This window comes from Arvicanthis niloticus, chromosome 19 (assembly GCF_011762505.2).
Source record: "Arvicanthis niloticus isolate mArvNil1 chromosome 19, mArvNil1.pat.X, whole genome shotgun sequence".
NCBI classification, from domain to species: domain Eukaryota; kingdom Metazoa; phylum Chordata; class Mammalia; order Rodentia; family Muridae; genus Arvicanthis; species Arvicanthis niloticus.
The window spans coordinates 15,887,353-15,912,524 of record NC_047676.1 but is presented as its reverse complement, the minus strand read 5'-3'; the positions used below and the strand labels follow the sequence as shown (position 1 = coordinate 15,912,524).

Here is a 25,172-nt window from a genome sequence, read left to right as displayed (position 1 = left end):
ACTGTTGGGTCCTGGGATCCTCCTGGGTCTCACTTATAATATTTTTTAATAAATTCTGAAAATTTATTGAAAAGAAATTTTAGGTCCAGATTTTTGTTTTTCACAAAGAAATGGGTTTGTAGGTACCAGGCTACTGCTAGTATTTGATGTTTTCTGCAATATGAATTAGTTAGTATATCAATGATTTATTACTGCACATGTTTATACTTTAATTAAAATGTAACATTCTAATGCTACATTTAATAGTTATCTGTAACATAAACTACTATGATTTTTGTATCTCACATTGCTTTACCAATAGTTTTATGAAACAACAGTGTTGGTTTGATGGCAGATTGCTAACATTGCATATCTACACTTATTTCCTTCTTCCATTGAAATATAAAGAAGAGCATTTCCCTTACACAAATATTATATACAATACTTTATTACATTTTTAACTCTGTGACCCACCTTTGTAATGGAGCTTGAAGTCCTAACTGAAAGTAACTTTCAAAATTAATGACTTTGCCACTGTGTCCTTAACCTTTTAAAATTATTTGTCTACAAGGAATCACATATTATCCTGGCTAGCAACTGTGCATTGGAGTGAAAGCTATAAATTTTTAGGTCATGATCCTAATGTGGTCGAGGGTACATAAATAGTTTTATGGAGTGAATTCATGTGTGTCACATTAGCTATGAGAATGCCATATGTTTCCATTTAACACCAACAAGAAGACATTTCATGCATGCAATGCAAGAAATTGTTCATGTTACTTTCTTGGGTGGATACATTTCTGTTTTTCTTCTCCCCTCCCTTTTTTATTGTCTGCTAAAGTGAAACTTGTTAGAAATGCTTTATTGGATGACCACTACACACACAAGGGGTTTCTGTGTGTCTGGTGGCACACAAAAATGACAGTATAACCTCTTTCACAAAATTACAGAAATCTAAACATTTATTCCCCTTCCTGAATTTCATATCAGCCTCTTATCTCGAAATCTAAACATTTATTCCCCTTCCTGAATTTCATATCAGCCTCTTATCAATCTTCTAACAGATGGATTGATAGATGTAGTAAAGGAACATTAGAGAAAGCACCAAAATGTATCAGTTTCATATTAAAGAATATGACAGAGATATTCTCTTGGATTAACTGGACCAACAATGGGTCCAAATTTGAATTCTCTACTTTTTCCACTTATGTTTTCCATTTCTCTCTATTTTGTAGAAAATTCTGTCTGTGACCTGTTTATCATGTACGTCTGATTGTCTGTCTCTGTTGACTATGTGTAAACCTTTGTGTAATCTATATTCATTTAATAATATATAACATGGCTTTGGAAAGGAATTAATAATTTTTTTACATAAACCTTTAACAGCATTATAAAAGAAAAAAGTTACTTTCCAGAACCCAACTCATCCAGAGTAACCCTTGAAGCTTCACAATAATTACATGTTACTTCATACATTTGGCATATGTGCTTTATTAAGGTTGTTTTCAACATATTTGATATTTTTAGCAAATGACTACTATTACACACTTACACACACACACATACACACACACACACACACAGAGATAGAGAGAGAGAGAGAGAGAGAGAGAGAGAGAGAGAGAGAGAGAGAGAGAGAGAGAAACAGACAAACAGACAATTCTGGGTCAAGGCATACCAGTCATTCTAGGTCTAGTTCAGGTAGAATACATAGACATATAAAAATTAGGATTTTAGTTGAAGTTCTGAAAGATACTTGCATGGGAATCCCAAGGACTACAAGGTTGCTTACTTTGTTTATTTTTTTTCTTAAAGGCTTATTAAACATTACTTAACTGAGTACACAATGGATATCATATTCACTATAATATTCTCAAGGCACTTAACTTTGTTGCAGGGTCCAGCAAAAGTTTAGTGATTGTGGAATCAAGACATAATTTAAGAAAAATTTATGTCAGAATAAGTAGAACTAATTAATTGTATTTGCCAAATATTCTAGTTTAGTTATAAATTTTTCATGTAAATTAATAACATCCTAGTAGCTATTAAGTCAGTAGTCAATCTCTATATTGAATATTCAAAAGTTTTACGCTCTACCACTATTTCTTTGTAATTAATATCTGATGGAGAACCACATATGAAGTAAAAGAATTCTCTTGTCATTACAGTTTACAAAACTTTCTATGTTTTATGTGTCATCATTCAAATCAACCCTCATTCTGTGTATGTCGATTCTATCCTCTTTGTTCTATTTCTCTCATACATTCCTCCTTTTGTTATCTTTTCTTTCCTAAAACCTAATAAACATGCTGTGGTTCCTCTTGGTACGTAAAAATCACACAATAAACAAAAATCTATAGAATAGTGAGTATAGTTGTCTTAGGCTCAAGTGTTAGTGCAGAGTGAATTTGGCAATCAAAATAATAATTGAGAAAGGATGGATCAAGGAAAGGAAATCCTGAGTGAATCACTTTGCTCCTTCACAAACAGTTACCATCAAAATGATATAAATTATTAATCAATGGACTAAATGCTAATGGGATAGTTTCCATAATTGCTATAGAAAAAGATGGTTTCAAGATTCAATCAAGTTTGCTAAAAGATTTATCCATCATTATAAAATAATCATCTCCATTATGTAAATACTCAGGCTAAGTATTATGAATGTCTGATGCAAAGATCTCAATATATTTTGTAATATTTTGGTGTAACTATTAGTAATGTTATCCAATTTTATAAATATTTCTAGATTATCAGTGATAAATTAGGTTCAAATTAATCATAACTTGTGAGACCTATATGATGAGTAGTCTGCTAATTACAAAATATCATGAGTTTTGTTTCAGATTCATGCCTAAAAAGCCAAAATCATGACTGTCATTTTTTTTGCTTCATCTTAGAAGTCCTTTCATAACTTTGACTCTTGGCTATGTGTTAGAGATTGAGAATGGCTTAAATGGGTTGCTATCTCAATGATTTTCACTGTCTACTTCATAAATAAGTATTTTATGATGATGAAATGATTTGTCAAGACACAAGTAGAAACAAATAAGTACACTTCCATACATGCACACAATGTCTCCACACATTTCTCCCTGCAGCTCTCTTCTAGAGTACAGTCACTAATATTTGATGATAATTGGCAATGGTTGAAAACGGTGTGTTCCAGAGTTGTTGATCGTTGAGTTTTAGGATACATCAAAATAAAATTTTTTGAAATGATTTTGTGTGTTGAATCTAAGTGCTTCCCCATCAGGAATATATTTGCTTCATGCTTTCTGTTGATGAAAAACAACATAAAAATTGTGAACCACATAACAATAAATACATTCTGTTCTTATCATCTATACAAAAATAAATCGTTTTTCCTTACTTCTTATCATTCTTTTCTACAATTTATTTTTAAAGAGTCTCATAAGTTGTCAGATACTTCAAAACTAAGCTTCATGAATTTACTTTACTATGGAAAATACAGTAAAGTGCTATGCAAATAAGGTTATATTTTTTGCTCTTCCCAAGATCAGAAATAAGCAAAACGTGAGTACTTGAGCTTATACAATAGAAGTTTCCATACAGAGCAATCAACTATGGACTTTTGGGGTGGAGATACAATTCTTTAAAGATGTACAGTTTTGTTTTCACAAACATACTTGTCTTTCCTTAGCTGTAAATCATTTGGCTGTTTATCTTCTTTGTGGTGGTAGAAATTAAAATAGAATCTTAATTGTGAAGTATGTGCAAATTAAAATAATTCACTTAGACTTAACAGACCTAGAGCCAATATATTCTCTTCATATGTGTTTCAGATTTTTTATTTGAAATTTAAAATTGTAAGTTTACTGAATTATTTCTAAATGGATATTATATATTAGTTCTTTTAAAAATAAAATGTATTCATTTGTCAGTACTACTTATTAACTATTGCACTACTAACTATAATTTGTCATAATATTTTCAAAACCCTTAGTAAAAATAACAACAAAATGTATAATTTTTAACTTGAAAAATTTATGCAAAATGATATGACACTTTATATTCTACAAATTATGAAATTAGTACCTTGGGGATAAAATTGCTTATTTGAAAAATTGATAAGTAATTTTAACTTTTGTTTCGCTTACTCACTTTTGCAAGATATAATATTAAAATCAATGTTGGTTAATTTTCATAAGAATTTCTTTATGACAATATTATTCCCCAGGCATAGAGAATAATAATGATTTAGTGGAAGTATCTTTTTCTCTTTATTACATAAAGTAATATCGATTTTTTCATATTACACAATGTCATATTGATTTCTTCATATTACATAATATAGTATTGATTCAGAAGATAAAGGTGATTATTAAGAATATTAAAAATACAAACCATACAAACATACATTTACTTATTTCTTTAAAAGATAATTGAATCTCAGAAAAATCAAGAAACAATGTTCACTTAATGCCAACTAGAGAAAACAGTAAGAAATGAAATTGCTGTAACATGGAGTTCACAGTATAGAAAAAACTAAAATTCTTCATCTCTTGATAATATTCAGATTATAATGTCATCAAAATACACTCATACTGAGTTCCTCCATGTGTATTTTCCAGCTGCACTCCAACTCCGACAAAGGTGATGGCTCTGTCAAGTACATCCTGACTGGAGAAGGGGCTGGGACTATATTTATTATTGATGACACCACAGGTGACATCCACTCAACCAAAAGTCTGGACAGAGAGCAGAAGACTCACTATGTGCTTCATGCCCAGGCTATTGACAGACGGACAAACAAGCCTCTTGAACCTGAGTCTGAGTTCATCATCAAAGTGCAAGATATCAATGACAATGCTCCAAAGTTCACAGATGGACCATACATCGTTACTGTGCCTGAAATGTCAGATATGGGTAAGGAAATTATTTTTCTAGTACAAAAATTTATTCACATTATTGGTAACAAACATATCTTTTAAAGAATTACTTCAAATGTATTTTTTTCAGATTTTGAGAAAGTTCTAAAATGTTATAATATATGTATTGCAGTAAAAACTTATCTATTATTGAGCCATACATTATATATAAAAATAATCTTAATATGGATGTATAGAAATAGTTCTAACATCTCAAGGTAAAAATCATAATTAGGCATCATTTGTAATTCTTATTTATTGGCATTATTTTTGATTATGCAAATTTTTCATATTATTGAATAATATGGATTCCTACACATTCAACAGGAACTGCATTGAAGACAAAATGTCTTTTTACTTCTTGCTACATCCTTTATAGTCATAATACATCCTTATTAATTATAATAAAAGTATTAGAAGTTATTTTTCATTACCTCATAAATTATTCATATTCTAGCATTTACATATTTATTTCAAAATGTACAAAACCATGTTACTCATTTTGAGATTATTTTAAATGTGCAGACAGCATAAAGTACACATTTCAGCCCCTCAGTTTTAGGAAATAAACAAGAAATTAATCTAAGATTCACCTCAATGCATGGCTGTACTGTAATTGAAAACTCATTCTGTTCTCCAGTTCTTTGAGTTTGAGGAACACTTCATTTACTCACTGATTTTACTGGCTCATCTATTTTTCTTTATTTTTATTGCACAGATCAATTTCCTGAAAATAATTAAAAGGAAGTTAAATAGTCACATTAATATTTTGCTGTCTTTGTGAGACTCTACTTTTCTGGAGACATTTTTGGGGTGTTAGTTTTTGCATTTCCTTTAAATATATGTGACAATTTATTCTGAATTAGGATATTGCAGTCACTGATCATGTCTGTCTGTGAATGTTCACATGAAGCTTTCTGACTGAAAGAAGAGAGCTTTTGTTCCCTTTTCGGATTGCAGCCCATTTTCGGTCTCCTGAGAGCCAGGTAGCTCTTTAGCTGATAGAGAGAGGGGAGAAATCAAGAGCAAGATGTTTTCAGCCAGAGTCTCTAGGGAGAAAACAATTTCCCAACCTTTTCCCTCTGCACCAGAATTCAGGGACTAGCATTAGCAATTCTTGGCAGATGCTTAGAATATATTCATGCTTATTAGTCTCTAAGGACATTTAAAGAAAAAATGGATAAGAGTCTGTGAGCAAAAACTTGAAAATAATTTTCCATTCCTTGCCAAAGGCCCATAGGCCAACATCACATTGCCTGAGTCTCTTTTATTTTACAAACATGACATGCTTTTATACACCATCATTTATAAGAAATTTGCTGGTAGCATTCTAGTGTCTGATAGAGGATAAGAGCAAATATGAAACCACCAGAGTCATATGGAGATAACTCTAGAGACAAGAAAGTAGACAAAATCGACATCAGTTCAAGGCAGTTTCTAGTGAACAGTAATAAAAAAAAAAAACCTGGAGATGTTTAGGGAATACATCAGAGATACTGGGAAAGTAGGGTTATTATGTTTCTATTAAAAATAAATCAGAACAAAAATCAACATATGTCCTCAAATAATAAATGGCCACTAATTTGGCTTGATTGCCATCCTGGTATGAGAAAACATAGCAAGTTCTTAAAGAATAAGCAACCTATAGATATCATATTATTTAGACATTCCATAGAAACAAGGTATATCTCCAAGAACTAAAAAGAAAATGTGCATAGAGGAGGAAAAAATGATATTTTCCCATTTCAGATGAGATGCATGATTTACAACTGCAATGAAAATTCTAATTTTGAGGGAAACATTGTTCAATAGAGGTTCGGAAAATATTGGTACTGCTCAAAAGCCCGAATATAAAATCAGAACTTTGATAGCTAATAGGGAAAGGGAGAAACTGTAAATGACTGAATAAAAACAGAGATATGAGACAAATCAGTAAATTAATGGGATAAAAGAACAATAATGGTGAACCCAGCAACATATATATATATATGTATATATATACATATATATTATATATTGATATATATTATATAATATATACATATATATTTATGTATATATTTATATATATTATATATTATACATTTATATATAATATATAATATATATATAATATATTATATATTTATATATTATATATAAATATATATTTATGTATATATATATGTGTGTGTATAAATCCTTACATGCAAATTAGTCCTTTTGAGTATAAGAAATTATCCTGGGCAATCTAAATCAAGGCCAGAAAGTATAATGGAAATACCATAGTTAAGGCTGTGCATTAAAATTTAGAAAGAAAAATATTTCCAAGATATTTCCTACAATTAGAAGTATTGGTAGAATAAGGAACAGCTTATATTCTTAAGTTCTCAGAGAGACAAGAATGTGGTTGTAGGTCAAATCTTTAATTTTTTGAAAGTAGCAAAATAACCAGGACAGTTAAATGCTGTCTCCATACTAGATGGTTTCATCAAGGATATTTTTTTATGATAGTAACTTATCGGAGGCCAGATGCCAAATAGTAAAAATGATATTTTATTATTCTTTTTTATAAGCAGGATTTCATTATAGTGACGTGTGTGTGTGTGTGTGTGTTTGTGTGTGTGTGTGTGTGTGTGTGTGTGAGAGAGAGAGAGAGAGAGAGAATGTGTGTGTTTGTAATCTTCATAACAAGCAATTCAGATTGTACTTTGACTATATGAAGGCTGACGTGAACATTAGTGTATGCATATGTCTGTATGTGTGTAACTTTTGTTTTATATTACATGTAACAATGGAAGACATTGGAAGACGAGGGAATGGCCAGCCAAAGTCTGGCCCATCTTGAGCCCTAGCCTATGGAACAGAGCCAACCCCAGATGTTGTTAATAATATTCTTCTGTGCTTGCAGACAAAAGCCTAGCACAGCTGATAGAACTGGATGCATATACCCACAGCCAAACATTAGGCACAGCTTGGGACTATTGTGAAGAGTGAAAAGGAGGATGTAGGGAAGTGGAGGGGTCAAGGACACCACAAGAAGACGCATAGAGTCAACTACCATGAGTTCATGGGGCACACATAGACTGAATCACCAACCAAAGGGTATGCATGAGCTAGACCTAGTACCTACTTATATATAGCAGATGTGCAGCTTGGTCTTTCTGTGGGTCCCCTAACAATTGCAGAGGGAGCTGTCTCTGACTCTTTGACTGCCTTTGATACCTTTCCCAAGCTGGGCTGTCTTGTTTGGCCTCAGTGGGAGAGGATGTACCTAATCCTATTGCAAATTGATGTGCCAGTACTGGCTGATATTCATGAGAGGTGTCCCCTTCTCTGAGGAGAATGGGATGGGAATAGGGGAAGTGGGATGTGAGGGTAGGACTGGGAGGTGAGAAAAGATGAGGCATATCAATTAGGATGTTAAGTAAATGAAAACAAAACCTAAGGAAATAGGGAAGAGAATCTGTCAACTATGATTGCAGAAATATAATGGTAATATACTGTAGACAAGGGAGCATCAAACAGCCAGAAAGACAGCTCCCTTTTTGCTGACTTTGTAGATCATGGTTTATTGAGAGACATTCAATCATTCACATAAAAATATCTGTGATAATTTAAACATTAAATAGAAAAATTTGAACTGTTTGGAGGTAAGCTATGTGGCTCTCAAAGCCTAAAAGATTGGATATTTTCAGAACGAAGTTTGTCAGTTGCATTGTGAGAGATCCCAGGGAATGAAACCTGATGCTGAACAACTAGTGAATTGTGTTGTAGCTCTGAGTATCAAGCTCTCTGCTCAGTGAGCCAGAAAGTTCATTGCAAGCTGTGTCTTAGTACTTGGCACTTCACAGAAGGGCAGCCTTCACTATAAACAAATGTCATTCGTCTTTCTTCTTGACACACTCTGCCTGTTTTCTAACCAGTGGAAAGCTTTCTCTCAGTGCTACTGAAGTACCATTCAAATGTTAACTTGAGTTCAGGTCTCTCATTAGCACAGTGCTTGCCAATTACACCAATATTGCTATCCAGAAAGTCCCAGGGATCTGTCTGTTTCTGCTTTTCCAGGATTGGTGTTACACACATGTGGCACTCTGCTAAATTCATGTAGCTGCTAAGATAGAACTCAGGCTTTTGTGCTTTCACATCAGGTGGTTTACTGACTGCAGTAACTCCCAACCATGTAAAATAAATATTTTCAAGGTTTTATGGAGAGACATTAGTTAAAGCATTAAATATAACTCTGAATCCAGATGAATATGCAGAATGACCCTCACTTCTGATTAGAAGAAGAGATGTTGCTCACTTTCAAGAATCTTGATTTGTTGTTGAAACGTGAACTTCTAACTTCCTTTTCCTTTCTCTTACCCACAGATTAATTATAATCTCAGATAATTTGCTATGACAGAAAATTTTCTTTCTGCTTGAGTGCAGCTAACAGCATATTCCACATATTCGAATCATGCTTGTGATAAAAATTTATTTGTACTCACGGAAGTTCTAATTAGTATATTAATGAGATTTGCTCTTTTGGATGTAGGCTTTCTGCTCCACAAGATATCTAGAATGCTTCATCACAAATTGGGCAAAAATTTGCCAGAGTCTGTGAGTGTAGGTCACCATAGCAACCGTGAGAATGATCAAACAGACAACTACAAGGAACACTTGTTAAACACTTCCTAAGTGTCAGGAATCTCCTATGTTTACAATAATACTGTGTATTTGTCATAAATGTTATCACAGTGTCAACACAATGATTATTCTCGGTTTACCAGAGATAGAAATCAAATATAGAATAGCATTATTTGTCTAAAATAACATGGTTATTAAGAAATGCATGAAAAAAATTTCTAAGTTAGGTATATCTTTAGGTCTTATTCTCCTATTTAAAAAAAAAAAATTAAAAAGTGAATGCATGTTATTTGTAGAAAAATTCTAGAAGCACAGTGGTAGTAACATAAAAAAGGAGATGTTGGAAGATCAACTATATGACTCGCCAAACTGGATTTATTTACTACTATTATATACTACTGAATATCCTGCCAAATATTGGGAAGACAGAATTATTTTGGTTTGTTTGTTTGTTTGTCTGTTTTCTGTTAAAAGCTAAACCTAACCCAGGGACAAAAAAGAGAGAAAAATCTTGAATCTAATAATAATGCAGTCATATGGGGATATGTGTCAGAAGCCACAATGGGACAAGCTAATGTCTAGCAGGTGATCATCCTGAAATGGACTGCCTTGGATTATTATATAATCTGAAAGATAGTACAAAGGCTATTTACTTAAGCCTTTGCTATTTTTAGAATGAGGTGCTAAGTGCTAGAAACTGTACTTTCTGGTGTCAGAGGATTACAGAAGGCAGGTCAGCTGTAGTAGCATAATAACTTAGGCTTAGATAAGTAAACTTTTTATTATTACAGCAACCCTAAATATCTCCTAAGACAAAGTCCTACCCCCAAATCTTGTTAGACCAAGTCTCAGCCTCTGATGATGCTCTTCTCCCTCTGCTGCCTCAAGAAGAACCAACAAAAAAGAAGAACCCCTCTTGCTGGCCTGGCCCCCGTTGAAAAAATTAATTATATTACTATATAACACTAAGACATATATATCATTGTATAACACTAATATATATATATATATATATATATATATATATATATATATCTCACTATGTAACACTAACATACTAGTTTTCAACTTAAAATGTTATAAAATATTATTTTTACAGGTAGTGAATTCTAATAATTTTGAAATATAATGAACAGGCCAATGAATAGTGAAGTCACTTTCAAGTGGGGAAAAAAGTCACACTGCGTAAAATCAGGAGTGGATTTTGGATATTGAGAATGTATGCATTCGCCCTACAGTGAAGAACAAAAAACCTGATCCAAGCAATAATGTTATGACTACAGGGTCACTGTTTAACAGCCGTTATCCTCATCTCCCTACATAGGGAAAATTTAAATCATTTCTTATCCTTTGTATCTAGAGAAGCCATGCATCTCTGGGTTCACCAATTCTGATTCCAAAGAAAGCTCTGCTGAAGTCTGAGTACCCTTTAGGTAGACATACAGAAACAAATATTGTATTTACATTTGGATCCATGTGAATTTGTCTTCACAATAGTAGGACATGCACTGTAGGGGCGAATACCTTCTCAACCATAAAGCTTTGCCAGTATCCGGCATTCATATCTATTGCCTCATGGATTGTTTAATACACATACAAACATAAATTGAATTGTTTTTGTAACATAATCTTAGGTAATGCTCCTTCTCAATTGTGTGATTTACACACTACAGTTTCTCCTGTTATCATATTTGAGGTCAGTGCAGTTACAAGTCTTGATCTTTTGCAGATACACTCCTCAAAGTAGGATTTGTTAGCATTCATTCTGGCTACTAATCTATAATAGCAGTAGCAACCCTCATACTATACCCAAAGTTGATATTTCCAGATATTGCTAAATACTCTTAAAAAGAATTTTCAAGTCATTTACAATTACTAGCTGAGAATTATTAGCCCTGAGAATATGCAAGATGAGGAAATGACAAAATGTAGAAGCATGAATAAAAGAATATATTGAAATATTTATAACTCCATACAAAGTGAATTCCATAGTGCTAAAATGCTCAAGTCATCTATTTTATAGCCAAAGTTATTTTACATAAAAATTTCATGTTAAAATATTAATCATCATTTTAAAATACACATTGGCATATAATAGAAACAAAATGGTGAATAAAATGAGACTATTTTGGCAGTAGAACCGAGAGCAGTGGTTTGAGTAGTTGAGACTTATGACTCAAAAGATTCAAAGAAGTTCAGCTTTGTAACATTTATTTAGATTATATACAGTACATAAAATGGTCTCGTGATGGCCATATGGCTGAATACATATACTAAGTGCATATTATTATATTTGCATCTATATATATTTAATAAGTGTTGGTGGAGTAAAATGTTTGAAAAATATATTATAGCACATATACATTTTATCAGTTGAAATTTAGGACTCTTTTCCTTTGTTATTGCAAGACATCATTTAGCTGGTGCTGATGACCATCTTTATCCATTTCTGTTGTCGCATTCATGCATGAACCTGAGTAATATGTAAAAATAATGACCTTACAACGCAGAATTCACAGAATCCTTTGGATCTCACATGTGATGGCTCTGGTGAATATGAGACATAAGTAGTAGTCCAGGGGTGGAGAGGTGGAGGGACTGAGGAATGAGCATATTTTTAAACATCAAGTCTCCTGGAAACTAACTATGATCTCACAAGAGAGACTTCAGTTCCTTAAAGACAGTGGCTACCCCAGTGACTTAGTGCCTTCTCACTAGACCTCTATTCCTGTAAGTCCCCTCATGTCTCAGCATCATTGCACTGGGGACCAAGCTTGCAGCACAAGAGCCTCTGGAGGTTGTCCTCTACCCGGAGCAGAATCATGGCAACCTTGAACTTTTCTGTCTCTCACTGTCATTAATGGATTTTTTTTTCATTTCCATATCTAAGAAGGTACATTTTTATAATAGTCCAAATTATCTGTATACTTTTATAAACTGTTTAGCCATTTTACTACTGACACTAAAATGTGACATATTCAATAATACAGTAAAATAGAGTCAAAATAAATAGTCACCATTGTATAGAATAGTACCTGTTTGGGGGGTTAGGGGTAAGTGAAAATATCTTAGCTGAAGAATAAAAAAGAGGATGAATATTAAACAGCATTTAAATGATGTTAGCATTCTCATAAAATACTTCTTAAATGATTAAGATATGTAGTTATTAGAAGAGGTTATAGAAATCGATGTTATTAATCTGTTATACACAATAAAAAGAATTATCAGTATATCATTTACCAACTTTAGGTTCTATGGAACACTGAAACGTTTTTGGGTATTAAAAAGACTTTGCTTATAATTCTTAAATCCGTTGTGTTCCTTATGATGGCTGATGTATTTACCTTATTTCTCTTCCTGCCTTCATGTTTCCCCTCAAATCTTAAAGGCACAGAGCCTCTTTTGTGTGTTCCTTGTTGCCCGGCAACACTAGACAGCAGCTGTTGTGACTTTATTGCACTGCTTGTTCAGACCTTGAATTAGATCTACTGAAACATCCTGGGAGCTTTATTCTGGACACCTGCCAGAATCCAAGCAGTCATATTCAGATAAGAACACTAGGGATATAATCTTAGGGATGACATGATATTATTAATAGGAGGCTTGAATTACAGTTCATTTGGTAGATGTCTTGTACTTGAGGGTTTACAAGGTAGACCTGAAGAACCACTTATTAACTGAACAAAAATTTTCGAATTTATGTCACTACCATTTTTCCCTTGTATCTTTCTTCTAATAACTTTTCTTAAATGTTAGTTTGCTTTCATCAAATATAAAAGTGACTGAGTTCATTACTTTTGCTGTGACCAAGTAGCCTACCAGAAACTTAAAGGACAATTTCTTTTGGCTCAAAGTTTGAGGGGATACAGTCTGTTATGGAAAAGAGGGCATGCCATCATGACAGGAAGTGAGGTAACTACACTATATTCACCATCAGGAAGTAGACTTGGCTTCGATGGGAATCTGAGCTTTGGTATCATTCTTCAAGGCTAGACCTTAGTAGCTCACTTAGCCAAACATAGCTTTTACATTATTTCCAAGATTCCACAGCATCTAATGCAGCAGCACCATTGAGGTATCAAGTTCTGAAGCACATGGGCTTATATGGTGATGTTTCACATCCCCAAAACAAAACCAAACAAAAATGTGGCCCAAAGCAATATTCATTTTTTATGTTTACTGCTTAGTAGCCAGAATATTACTCTAAGTGCTCAAATAGAATTTGCTTTTATTTTTCTCAAAGCCCAAATTGACACATCCCTTGTGAATACTGCTTTTTGACTCAGTTGTCTTGTTTGAGGTCTCAGCTCCTGCCCTGACAAGAACTCTGATGTTTGGCTCCACTAGGAAAAGAATCCGTGAGTCTTCCATCACTCTGTTCCTGAGGTAGTGTTTCCACAGCCTGAGGGAGAAGCTTCAGGGATTTTGTTTTTAATTTAAAATGTTGATATTGAAAGATGTTTCTGACAGAAAGCAAAGGCTAAGCCAAGAACAGAAGAAAATATTTGAAGAGGAACCTCAGGGTTCCTGCAACTAGTTCATTTTAGTCTGATAATTTTTTTAACCTTCTGAGTTAATGAAAAACATTCTCTCAATACTTGTCTTATACACTTTTACAAATATTTCCATGATGAAAATGATTTTTTAAGAAATACAAACTCTTAATATATGCAACATGTTGTTTGTCTATCTGGCTAAATTTTGTTGTAATTGAATTAGGTAATGGTACATCTAAACTTTTCCTATGTGTGATTCCATTTTTAAATTCTAAATTGAAGAAGGAATAACTCAAGCTAACCTCTCACTGTCACTAAAAGCTTGAGCTGAACCAGTGGTTTGCATTTCAATGTATAGTGAATTTTTGGTGTTTCTTTTACCTTTTTGGAAAACTCTTAGAATGCTTTGATAAAATTGAACAGCTCATAAAAACAGATGGGTGAAACAAAAAAAAATTCTGTTCTGCATTTTGTGGACCATACCTCACTCAAATTAAACCCATATGTAATATTTTTATGTGTGATAAAGGATTGCTGCCATATGCACACACTCCTTTGTAGAAAATTTAAAAACACATATAACAAAAATATGAATGCAATAAACCAAGGCAAGCTGAACACATATTTGATGGTATTCAAAAGATGTATGCAATATTTTTATTTAGCATACTAACTCTTGGATACATTTCTTATTGAACCTGGAGCTTATTGAAATTTAGGAAGCCCCAGAATTCCTCCTGCTTCTACCCTATATCTCAAAGTGTCAGAGTTATATTTGTATATGGAGCCATGCCCAGCCATTTACATGGGTGCAGAGGACTCTGGCCTTTATTCTGGTTCATTAAGAACTGTTGCACATGGGACATATCTCTAGCCCAATGTTTAGTTTTCATATTAAAATAATTTCATACTTCATTCAAATTTAGTGATTTTCAAATTTAATCTCATATTTACCTAGAGTAATACAGGACTTGAGAAGATTTGTCTAGTGATAAACAACTGTGTAATTCTTTATTCTTATGATAAAGGACCTCTTGGTTGCTAAAATAATTTGATTTAACCTTATTTACCAATACTCATAATATGGAGAATTCTTTTTTTAAAGTTAATAACTCTAAGAAACATTAGAGACACTATGATAGAATGAAAACATGTTAACTTGTTTTCAGGGGATATGTTATAAATCCTTTCTTATTTTGACAATTAACTTAAAGTTTCCAACAGCTCTTTACCAATGAAAGCCCTTTACCTTTACTTGTGTTTACAAGGCTCTCTGAGAAGAACACTCACCATTATTACACACACACACTCTTTCTCTCTCTTTCTCTCTGTCTCTGTCTCTGTCTCTGTCTCTGTCTCTCTCTCTCTCTCTCTCTCTCTCTCTCTCTCACACACACACACAGACACATACACACACACACACACACACACACACACACACATTCTTTTACCATCTTTGTTCTTTTTTACTGCTTTTGGTGCTTCTCTAATTTCATGTTACGGTATCAACAATAAGTATACTACCTTCTTATTTCATTTTGTTTTCACACATTTATAATAAATATTCCTTTTGGAATATCATCTTAGACGTCTCCAAATTACATATACACATGCATACATACATAGATACATACATACATAGATACATACTGTATTTTATGTTTCAAACACAAGCAACACTTCTATGTTTGAGAAGCTATAAACAGCAGAACTTGAATTCTCCTTCACATGTCCATGTGGTTGGTACAATTCTGCTGCCAGCAAATATTCCTCAGGGTCACAGGATACTGTGTAAACTCCTGCCTCAATGGCAATATGACTATAGTGTTTCATTGTCAATGCATTGAATTAAAAATATTGAAAAAGATTTGAGGTCATGTTCTTTGTTATGATTTTAAAACATCTGAGATTTGCATTACTTATTGTTTGTATAAACTACATGTGATGTCCTTTTTTGTCCTGTGTTGAATGTGATAACAATTCCCACCTGATATCCAGTTATTTAAATGTATGATCGTGAATATTTGAAGTACTCTAAACAAAAAAGTATCACCCGGATGAGTGTGTGGTTTTATACTTGCAATGTTTACTTAGGTAAATCGAATTAAAACCAATTTTCATCTTACCCTGTAGATCAAATATATAAATGGATGACAGACAGATACACAGGCAGATAGATAAGAAGATATATAGATATAGACAGTGACCAAAGTTTTAAATACTGTGAGTAAGTCCTACGGAGCAACAAGTGCAAGTCTTCAGGTCTTCATGTGTCTCTCAGTTGAAGTCTGAGAATGTGTAGTTGAGCCAGAGTCAACCTTGTCAATTTTGCTCATCCATTCAATAAAGTACCTCTTAATTTTGAGACTTTTATTTTTATTTTTTTTAATTCCAGCTCTTGATTTGACTATCTCTTCTCATATATGATTTTGGATGTTATTGGCACTTGCTTTCCCCATATGTTCAGTTGAAACATCAAGTTGTTAATTAGATATATTTCATGTTAATGTTACCACTTAGTGTCATAAACTTCTCTGACGACTGTCTTTGTTGTGTCTCATACAGTTTAGTATGTTCTGTTTTCATTTTCATTTAGTTCTGGGAATTTTAAAATTTTCTTCTTGTTTTTATCCCTGACTCAACTATCTTTAGTAATTTCTTGTTTAGTGTTCTGGATTCTGTTTCTATTTCTTTTTGTTGTTTCTGTTAAGATTTTCTGTTGCTTATATTACAAATAATTTAATCTATTTGATTTAGTTCATTGTGTTAAGTTGAAATGCAGAGTGTGATTTCAATTCTACAGATGTATAGATGTTAAATGCTGTTTTATGGGCAATTTTGTGTTCAATATTAGAAAAGTCTCATGGTCTCCAGAAACGACTTTTAAAAAATAAATCCTGTGTTCTCATCCAATATGTTACCTTGTGTTTTTTTATTTTTTATTCAGAGGCAGTGAAATGTATGTATTAATTTTTGAAATATTGAAAATTTTCTTGTGTTTTCAGGTCTTTTGTGAATAATTATAATAAATATAAACTTCTCCTCTATGGCCAGTTGGGTATGCTTTTCTCTTGTGATTGAAGTAATCATTCTTGAATTCTTTGTAGAGTTGGTTTTGTTCTCCTAAATTACTTTGTTTTATCATAGATTTTATTTTTATTCAAATTCACTAATTAATTTTTTTCTGGGTAGAAATACGTGAGTTAACAACTGTGGTCTCTCATGACATAGAGAAAACATTTACATTCTCTCTGGCTTTAAGGTTTTTCTGTGAATTAGTAACTACAGTATTTTTTCTAGTATTCCTTTCTTTATATGTTAGTCAACTATTCTCACTTGCAGATTTTGTTACCATTGACTATTCTCTATTTTAATGTTTCAACTATAATAAGTCATTATAATAAGTCAAGGAGAATTTCAGTTTCCCCTTTTCCCTTCCTTTCTTCCCTTTTGCTTTTCTTTCTTTCATTCTTTCTTTTTTTGTCTACTTTATGTCTGTCAATATCTTGTGCCAAGATAGGCATCTGTTTTTTCCAGGTATGGAAAATTGGTTTTATGATTTTATTGAAGGTATTTTTTGTGCCTTCCTATGGTTTTATCCTATTTCTGTAATTCATCTTATATCTTCTGTTTTTTGAAAATACCAATACTTCTCCAAGTTACATTCAATTTATATCGACTTTTATTGAGTGATCTAACTCCAGTAATAAGCATTCCATCTCATGTTCTGTTTTCAGCATATCCATTCTGTGAGTGAGACTTTCCACTGAGGTTTGTAATTGATTTCTTGAATTTTTCATTTACAGCATTGTTCCGATTTAGGTTTTCTTTAAAATAATCAAACCCTATTTTTATGTGTTGAACTTTTCTGTTCTTATTTTGATTTTTTTTTGTTTTTGTTTTTCATCATTTAATCACCATTGTTATAATCATTATTTTGAATTGTCATTAAGTTTGTCCAAATTATTTTCAATACTGGCTATTACAATGGAATTTGTATTTTAGGAGCTGACATGTTATTTTGTTTTTACTCAATGCCTTTTGAGTCTGATTCACAGATGGATCTGGTTCATGGATTTGCTCCAGTAGATAATAAAAGATAATGAAACAGTTACCTGTGCTAATTACTATGCATTATGCTTCTTTATTTTATATGTAACTATTTTCTACCCATTATCCTTTGTATACTCCATCTCTAATTTAACCTTAGACAAAATAATTTATTACTCTGTAAAAGAATAGCAATATAGCATATATTACAGTGTGACAGATGTTTATAGAAATAATTGTGAGGGTGAAAATTTGGGTGAATTATTGTTGCTCCCAATGCAGAAAGCAAATTCTCAGACTGTAGCTGAGAACAGCACTAACATATAAGTGTGAACATAAATATTGAAAAGGCAGTTTGACAATATGTTGATTTATCAAGACAGAAGTAGGCAGTTCTCTACTCAGGCCTATGAACTTCAGAGACCTGGGTTATTGACCAGATTACATTACAAACTTTGCTTTCCTTCTAGCAGAGGGTCCAAAGGGACTATCAAAATGTTTTTACTTATCATCATAATGATAAGAAAGATATTCAGGATATTGTTGCAGTAGGCGTTCACCAATGGACAATATCATTAAAGACTTCTTTCATAATGGCTTGGAGAGCAGCTAATTTGTTCCTATCACACTGCTTTATCATGATTTACTCACTAAATAAGCAATAAATTCGTTTTGACACTTGGGTTATTGATTCTGCCCTTATTAATTTAACAAAAACATTCTTTCAAAAGTAAATTCTAAAGCATTCCAATTTTCTAAAACTGTCAATATTTTATGGGCAACTTTATTTTTTCAACTTCAAATATGTGAGGGAATTTGCTTTCTCCATATCATACAGTATCTTTCTATAAAGTTAATTATTTATATTTATATACTGATATGGTCACAAAATATCTGCCAGATTCTAATACACAGAACAATTTAATAATTTGAATGTGGAAAGCATAAGATTTATATGCTAAATTAGGCTTCATATTATGGTAGATTATAGAATATCAGTTTTATATTGCCTGTGTTCTGTGAGTACACAGTTATCAGAGTATACACATTCATATTGGTAGGTGGTTGGTAAATTTTAGGAAGTGATATGCTAATATTTTCTTCACCAATCAATGCTCAATAAAACATATATTTATGACCAGTTACAACAATATAATACAGAGAATGGAAAAATATGTAAAACGTTTAATGGAAAAGTAGTATAATGTGAGACCAGTGAAAATAATCTCTGTACAGTGATTGTGGATCTCGAGGCTGTACTACACTATGACCAAACAGATGAGACATATAGAGTGAAAAATAGGAAAAAAAAGATTGTGAAGGACATATAACAATTGAAAAATACCATCACTGTTGTGTTTCCTAAAAAAGAAAGAGCCAGAATATGTTTTGTAGAGGCGGGGTATGATGAGGTGAAGGAGGTGCCTCTCAGGGCATGCTGAATCATCTCTTCTCCCTGAGATACCACCCATATGAGTGATATAGTATGGGATGGAGTTTGTTTAGGGCATGGGGGAGTTGAGGGAGTACAGGAACACACACACATACAGAGAGAGAGAGAGAGAGAGAGAGAGAGAGAGAGAGAGAGAGAGAGAGAGCGCAAAGGAAAGTGGGGGCAATGGAGAGAGAAGGGAAAGAGACAATAAGTGTAGGAGGGTAGGAGAGTAAGAGGGCAGGGGAATAAGAGTGAGGAGGGGCTAAGGACCCCTCTCTTTTTGATAGAGAACCAAAAACTATTCAATGTATATATATATTGTTAAAGATGACCTAATTCTTGATAAACTTCCATGCCTTTAGAGAACATTTCAGCATTCATTTCTAAGTGCAGCCATCTTCCACCATAATCCCTCTCTAATGATCCTCATTTTGTCTCTAAAACTGAATCTAAGAATTCAGTTGGGATCTTTCCATCACAACGGAATTGGGAAGCTACATGCAAGAATAAATGTTATTTGCTTTTGCATACTATTTGAATCTGGGATATCATTCTTCAAAGATTCACGGACCCTAACAATTCTAATCAAGAAATCTAAAACTGAATGAGAAAGATTCTCAATTCATCTATATAATCTTGAAAAATATTTACTTCAACAGCATGGCAGAAGTAGAATGAATTTTTCTTTTTTCTTTTTCAATTTTTATTATTTTTATTTTTGAAATGTTATCCCTCTTCCCAGTTTCCCCTCCACAAACCTCCATCACCTCCCCTGTTTTCCCCACTTCTATGAAGGTGCTCCCCATCCAACCACCCACTATCTCCTCAGTACCCTAACATTCCCCTACAATGGGTCATCAATCCTCCATAGGACCAAGGGCCTCCCCTCCCATTGATGCCAGATAAGGCAATCCTCTGCTACATATGCAGTTGGAACCCTGGGTCTCTACATTTATACTCTTAGGTCAAAAGACTAAACCACCTACTAAACAGTCCCTTGTATATTGAGTCAGGCATACCTGGATATTGCCAGGTAATTGTGGGGCAGAGTCTAGAAGGAATGTTAACAAGCCCTGCTCCAAAGGCTATCCATTGTAGGAGGAGCTAGGGTGGGAGGAGTAAGGGAGGAAGAGAAAGAGTAAGGGAGGAAGAGGAAAAGAAAGAGGAAGAGCTAAGACAGAAACATGAGAGACGGGGTCATGGAGGCTGGTGTTAGGTTGTCTGTAGCAGTCAAATGTATATCTAGGTTGGGTATTGGGTTACACCTCTGATTGTAAGGGTATCTTGTTATTGATCATTACTAAATATATAAGCCTTAGGGTAATCTAAGCATTAGAGTCTCATCTGTACCGAGCCCATGTGGTTGGCGGGATGGCCCAGGAACTGCCCAGCCTTGAGGAGACAGAGTGGGAGATTGAGCCATCTCCCCCCACACTGGCATCTTGTGGGTGGCAGGGCTGGTGTTTCTGACTTGTTTCTAGCTGCAGCGCACATGTGGTGTCTGGCCATGCAACCTGGTGGCTGAGCTAGGCAAAGCCATCGCAGCCTAGACAGTTGGCTTGCCTGAAGCCATTTTTTAAGTAATTACTACAATAATCCATGAAGAAAGGGAGAAGCGGGAAATGGTGAGAGGGGCTTTCAGAGTATGTGTGGGGACAATCTCTTGCTTTATAATTTTCCCCTTTTCAGTTGCTCCTGAATGCCAATGGACACCAATGACAGGAGTTACATTATGGGAAAGAGAGTCAAGGACCAACAAATTAACTTATCTTTCAGCATATGAAAATGTTACTGATAGAATCAGTGAGAATGACGAGCATATGATTGATCTCATTACTTCTACTACAGTAAGTTCCTCTGTAGGAAAAAGAAAATCATATGCATTGTACGAAGTTGCAGGAAAAGTTTAATGTTATCTACCTCTATTATAAAGACACACTTTTTTATGTTATATGTGTGCTTGTATTTGTCTGTGTGTAGGTTGTGCATGTGATTGCAAGTATTCTGAGAGGCAAAGGTAGAAATATCAGATCGCTTTGAATCTGGAGTTAAAAGAGGCTGTGTGTTGCCTGACCTTGGTACTGGGAATTGAACCCAGGTCCTCAAGTAGGACAAGAAGTACTGAGCCATATATTTAGCACATACTTTATCTTGATATCCAACTCCAGAGATTCATTTGTAAAAGTATATGTATGGTGTTGCATTTTGCCTAAAGAGTAGAATAATATACTTGCCTTTATTCAGATATATGCAACTGAAATGTGATTAAGTTTCATTAAGATATATATTGCAGAAAATGTCAGAAACAAAATGAAAGAGTTTAAAGAGAGGCAGGAAATTATGCCTGTGTAGGGCCATTGATAAAATAGAAGATTTTCAGAATAGATATGTTTGAATGGTATAGCGTTTTAAAATCTCAACATTGTATCTTTTTAAAAATTAGATACCACATTCACTACATATTGATTGAATTATTAAATTAAGTGGCTTACAGGAATGGCCTTTTCACATCCCATTAACATAATACATATAATATTATTGAGTAACTTTTTTATTTAAAGAAGAGAATATAAAACTGAATTATCAAATTGTCAAATTGTTGAATTATCTAATGAGAAATATTATATTAGATAGTTCAATAATCATGTAAATTAAAATAATAACAACAAAAGAGTGGCCATTAATTACTTAAGCATATAGGTAGAATAAAATGTGTGTGTGTGTGTGTGTGTGTGTGTGTGTGTGTGTGTGTGTATGTGTGTAACATGAATGTGAACATGGAGCATCATAAGAAAGAAACAGGAAAATTTACAGGACTTGATTCTCTTTCCGCCACATGGGTTTAGAGAATATATTTCAGGTCATTAAGCTCTGCAGTAAGTAAGCAAGATGTCCATCTGCCAGATCCAAAAATAGTGATTTATCTTTTTGGTTGGTTGTTACTCACCACAGATGTGTCATAACTTTTATCATATATATATATATATATATATATATATATATATATAAATTATAACTGTTAGATGAATAAAGTGTGGCCTTACTACACAATGGCTAAAGGTCACTGCCATTAGTTTGTTGCTGAAATTCTAGTATTCCTGTTTAGCACTAAATTTACGCTGAGTCTTAAAGGTTTTTGCATTCTCCAAAAGCCTGGGCCAGTCTTCTAAAATGTAAGCCTTAAGAGCTTCCTCCAGAGAAGTGATTTCAGCCTCCAGAAATCTTATACTTATTTTTATCCAAAGTATTTTCTCAGCATCAATTCACTTGGGATTATAACAGAGTTGTGAACTCTGACATGTCATGTGTAGCAGTTGGCAATTTCAGAGAGTATTTGCTTAGTATTCAAATGCCTTATTAAATATGTTAAATTGGTCTTTAGGGACTTTCAAAAAGGTACACTCAATCGCTTCTCATTAATATGCAAGTTGATAAAATGTGTGCTATTTAAAAAGCACCAGAACAAAGAGAAGCCAAGTACTGGGAGTGACACAGCTGATTCCCCAGAGGAAGAAAAGGACTTAAGTTTTATTGTAAAGAAGGTATTTTGAAAGCTTTTTTTCCCCTATGTATTTAAATCGGTTCAGATTTGTATAAAACATCAGCTGAGAGGAACTAATCCCTAGACTGTGAACCGCAAGAATGTGCCACAGGAAAGGCTGAGAATAAAACCCTGTGTGAGAAATGGCTTATGTACTTCAGAGTACAGTGTCTCCTGAGTTGCTGTTTTCAATAGAAGAGCTCTGCAAATGGAACATGTTTCCATAAACTTAGGCAGGATTTCTTTAAGGAAAAATAAGTGTGGCAGGGGATGTGAGGTAGTCTTAATAGGTATTAGTCAGAGCAAAATAACTCTCAGAGAATGTTGGATTCCCTAGTCAATATTCTGACAGATTAGTTCAATTTTAGACCTTATTCTACATATCTTTCCATCGGATATCTGAAAATTCTCTCCATTTTACCATGGACACAATGGTACAAACTTTGAGTGACGGGATTGCTGAGTCCACTGCAAGAGAATGATTATTGACAGCAAGAAGTGCTGAGGGAAGCATTTCTCCCACTGATGCTCTCATCTCCACTCACTTGCTGTCTAACACATGCATAAAATGAATACAACAACAGTAAGATTTTTTTAAAAAAAAACTTGATTTTTTTCATAGAAACATTTAAAGAAAACCAATGTTGTTCATTAAAGTGACTAATATAACTTATCCATTAATTTCTTTTACAAGATTGAAAAGTGGACCACTAATAATATCTCTTTCTCTGAAACTATTAATCTGAATCAAATTCAGTCAACAAATGACAACATTCATTTTTATTTGATCTCACTCAGCAATGTAGTTGGAATCAAATGTCATAGAGAATTATTTATTATTTTCTTCGTGGTTTTTAAGTTTATAGTCTTGAAGGAATTCAACCATCAATAATAAGGACTGGGCCATTTATTCACCAGAAACTGCAAAGGCCTGCATTCAATGTTTCATTGTTCTGTAAATAGGTGGCTTACATAATAGAAGGATTTTTGTCTCACAGCAGCAGAAACTAGACATAGGACACAGAGATTTTTCAGGGCCATGATAGCCCCAAGAATAGTCTAGTGTGAACAAAGTTTTTACCACTTGCTTCATTTCTGGTTCTCATTCACCATGTATTGCCTCTTAGGCATTTGTTATTGTGGAGGATACAAATACATCATACACTAAATCATGATTATCAAAATACTTAACACTTTCAACACTGTAAGTTTTCCCTTCTTATAATATAAACCTACTTCCTATTGTCCATATCTTCAGGTCTTATGATTTGGGTGAATTCTGAAAATTCTGTTATTCCAACATCATATGAATGAAATAATACAACAGATAAAGTTATATAAGATTTACTTTTTAAATTTGAGTCTATTCAGCAAGCATATACATTAGTGGCAATTTATATTTTTTTCTTTATCGAGTAAAAATGCTACATTATAATGAACCAATAGTTTAATGATTGTTGCATGAAAAGACACTTGGGCTAATTCTAGGATATAACTATGACAAACAGTTGTTCTGCAAATGTTTATTAATTGTTTTTTAATATAATAATGGAATTAACCACTTGGCATGAGTTCCTATGCACAATTTGCTGGATCGTAATACACTCATGAATTTTGTTGTAGAAAAGACAAACATATCCTCATATTTCCTGACACAACTGTGTGTATCATGTATTTCACTGAGCTCCTGTCAAGATTTACCTCCATGTGTATTGAAATAATATGCAATTTAAGATCATTTTTAGACATAACCAAGTCTACATCTTTTTATATTTTTCTCACATTCTCACTGTGGAAATAAACTTTGTGACTTAAAATTGTACTATGTTATTAGACATTCATAGGCACTTATGTTGCAAATAAAACAGTGTAAGTGAAACTTTACTAAACCTTCATGATTTCTAGGATCTTTTAAAGACCCAGAGTAAGCTTTTTTTAAACTTGTGTTTGGATTTCAACATGTAAATAAGAATTTCGCAATAGCACTAATATTAGCACATAAATCTTTACAAAATTTAATACCAAAAATTATTATACTTGTGTATTCAAGAACAGAGTCAATATGAAATTTCATAAAGGCTATTTTGGTTGTGACAATATTTTTTGTTGACATACAGTTTGAAGTATTACATATTTTTCTAGTGGATAATTAGTAAAACTAAATTCAT

At 33.2% G+C, this 25,172-nt stretch overlaps 1 protein-coding gene across 6 annotated transcripts in view; it reads left to right on the top strand.

Moving 5' to 3' along the window:
- Cdh18 (cadherin 18) overlaps positions 1-25,172 on the top strand; it is a 796,539-nt gene that overhangs the window by 586,242 nt on the left and 185,125 nt on the right. For all 6 annotated transcript variants that reach the window (XM_076916405.1, XM_034523568.2, XM_034523569.2 and 3 more), the window contains one exon: positions 4,575-4,869. In XM_076916405.1, the coding sequence (XP_076772520.1) occupies positions 4,575-4,869 (295 nt within the window). The remainder of the gene's footprint in view (positions 1-4,574; positions 4,870-25,172) is intronic.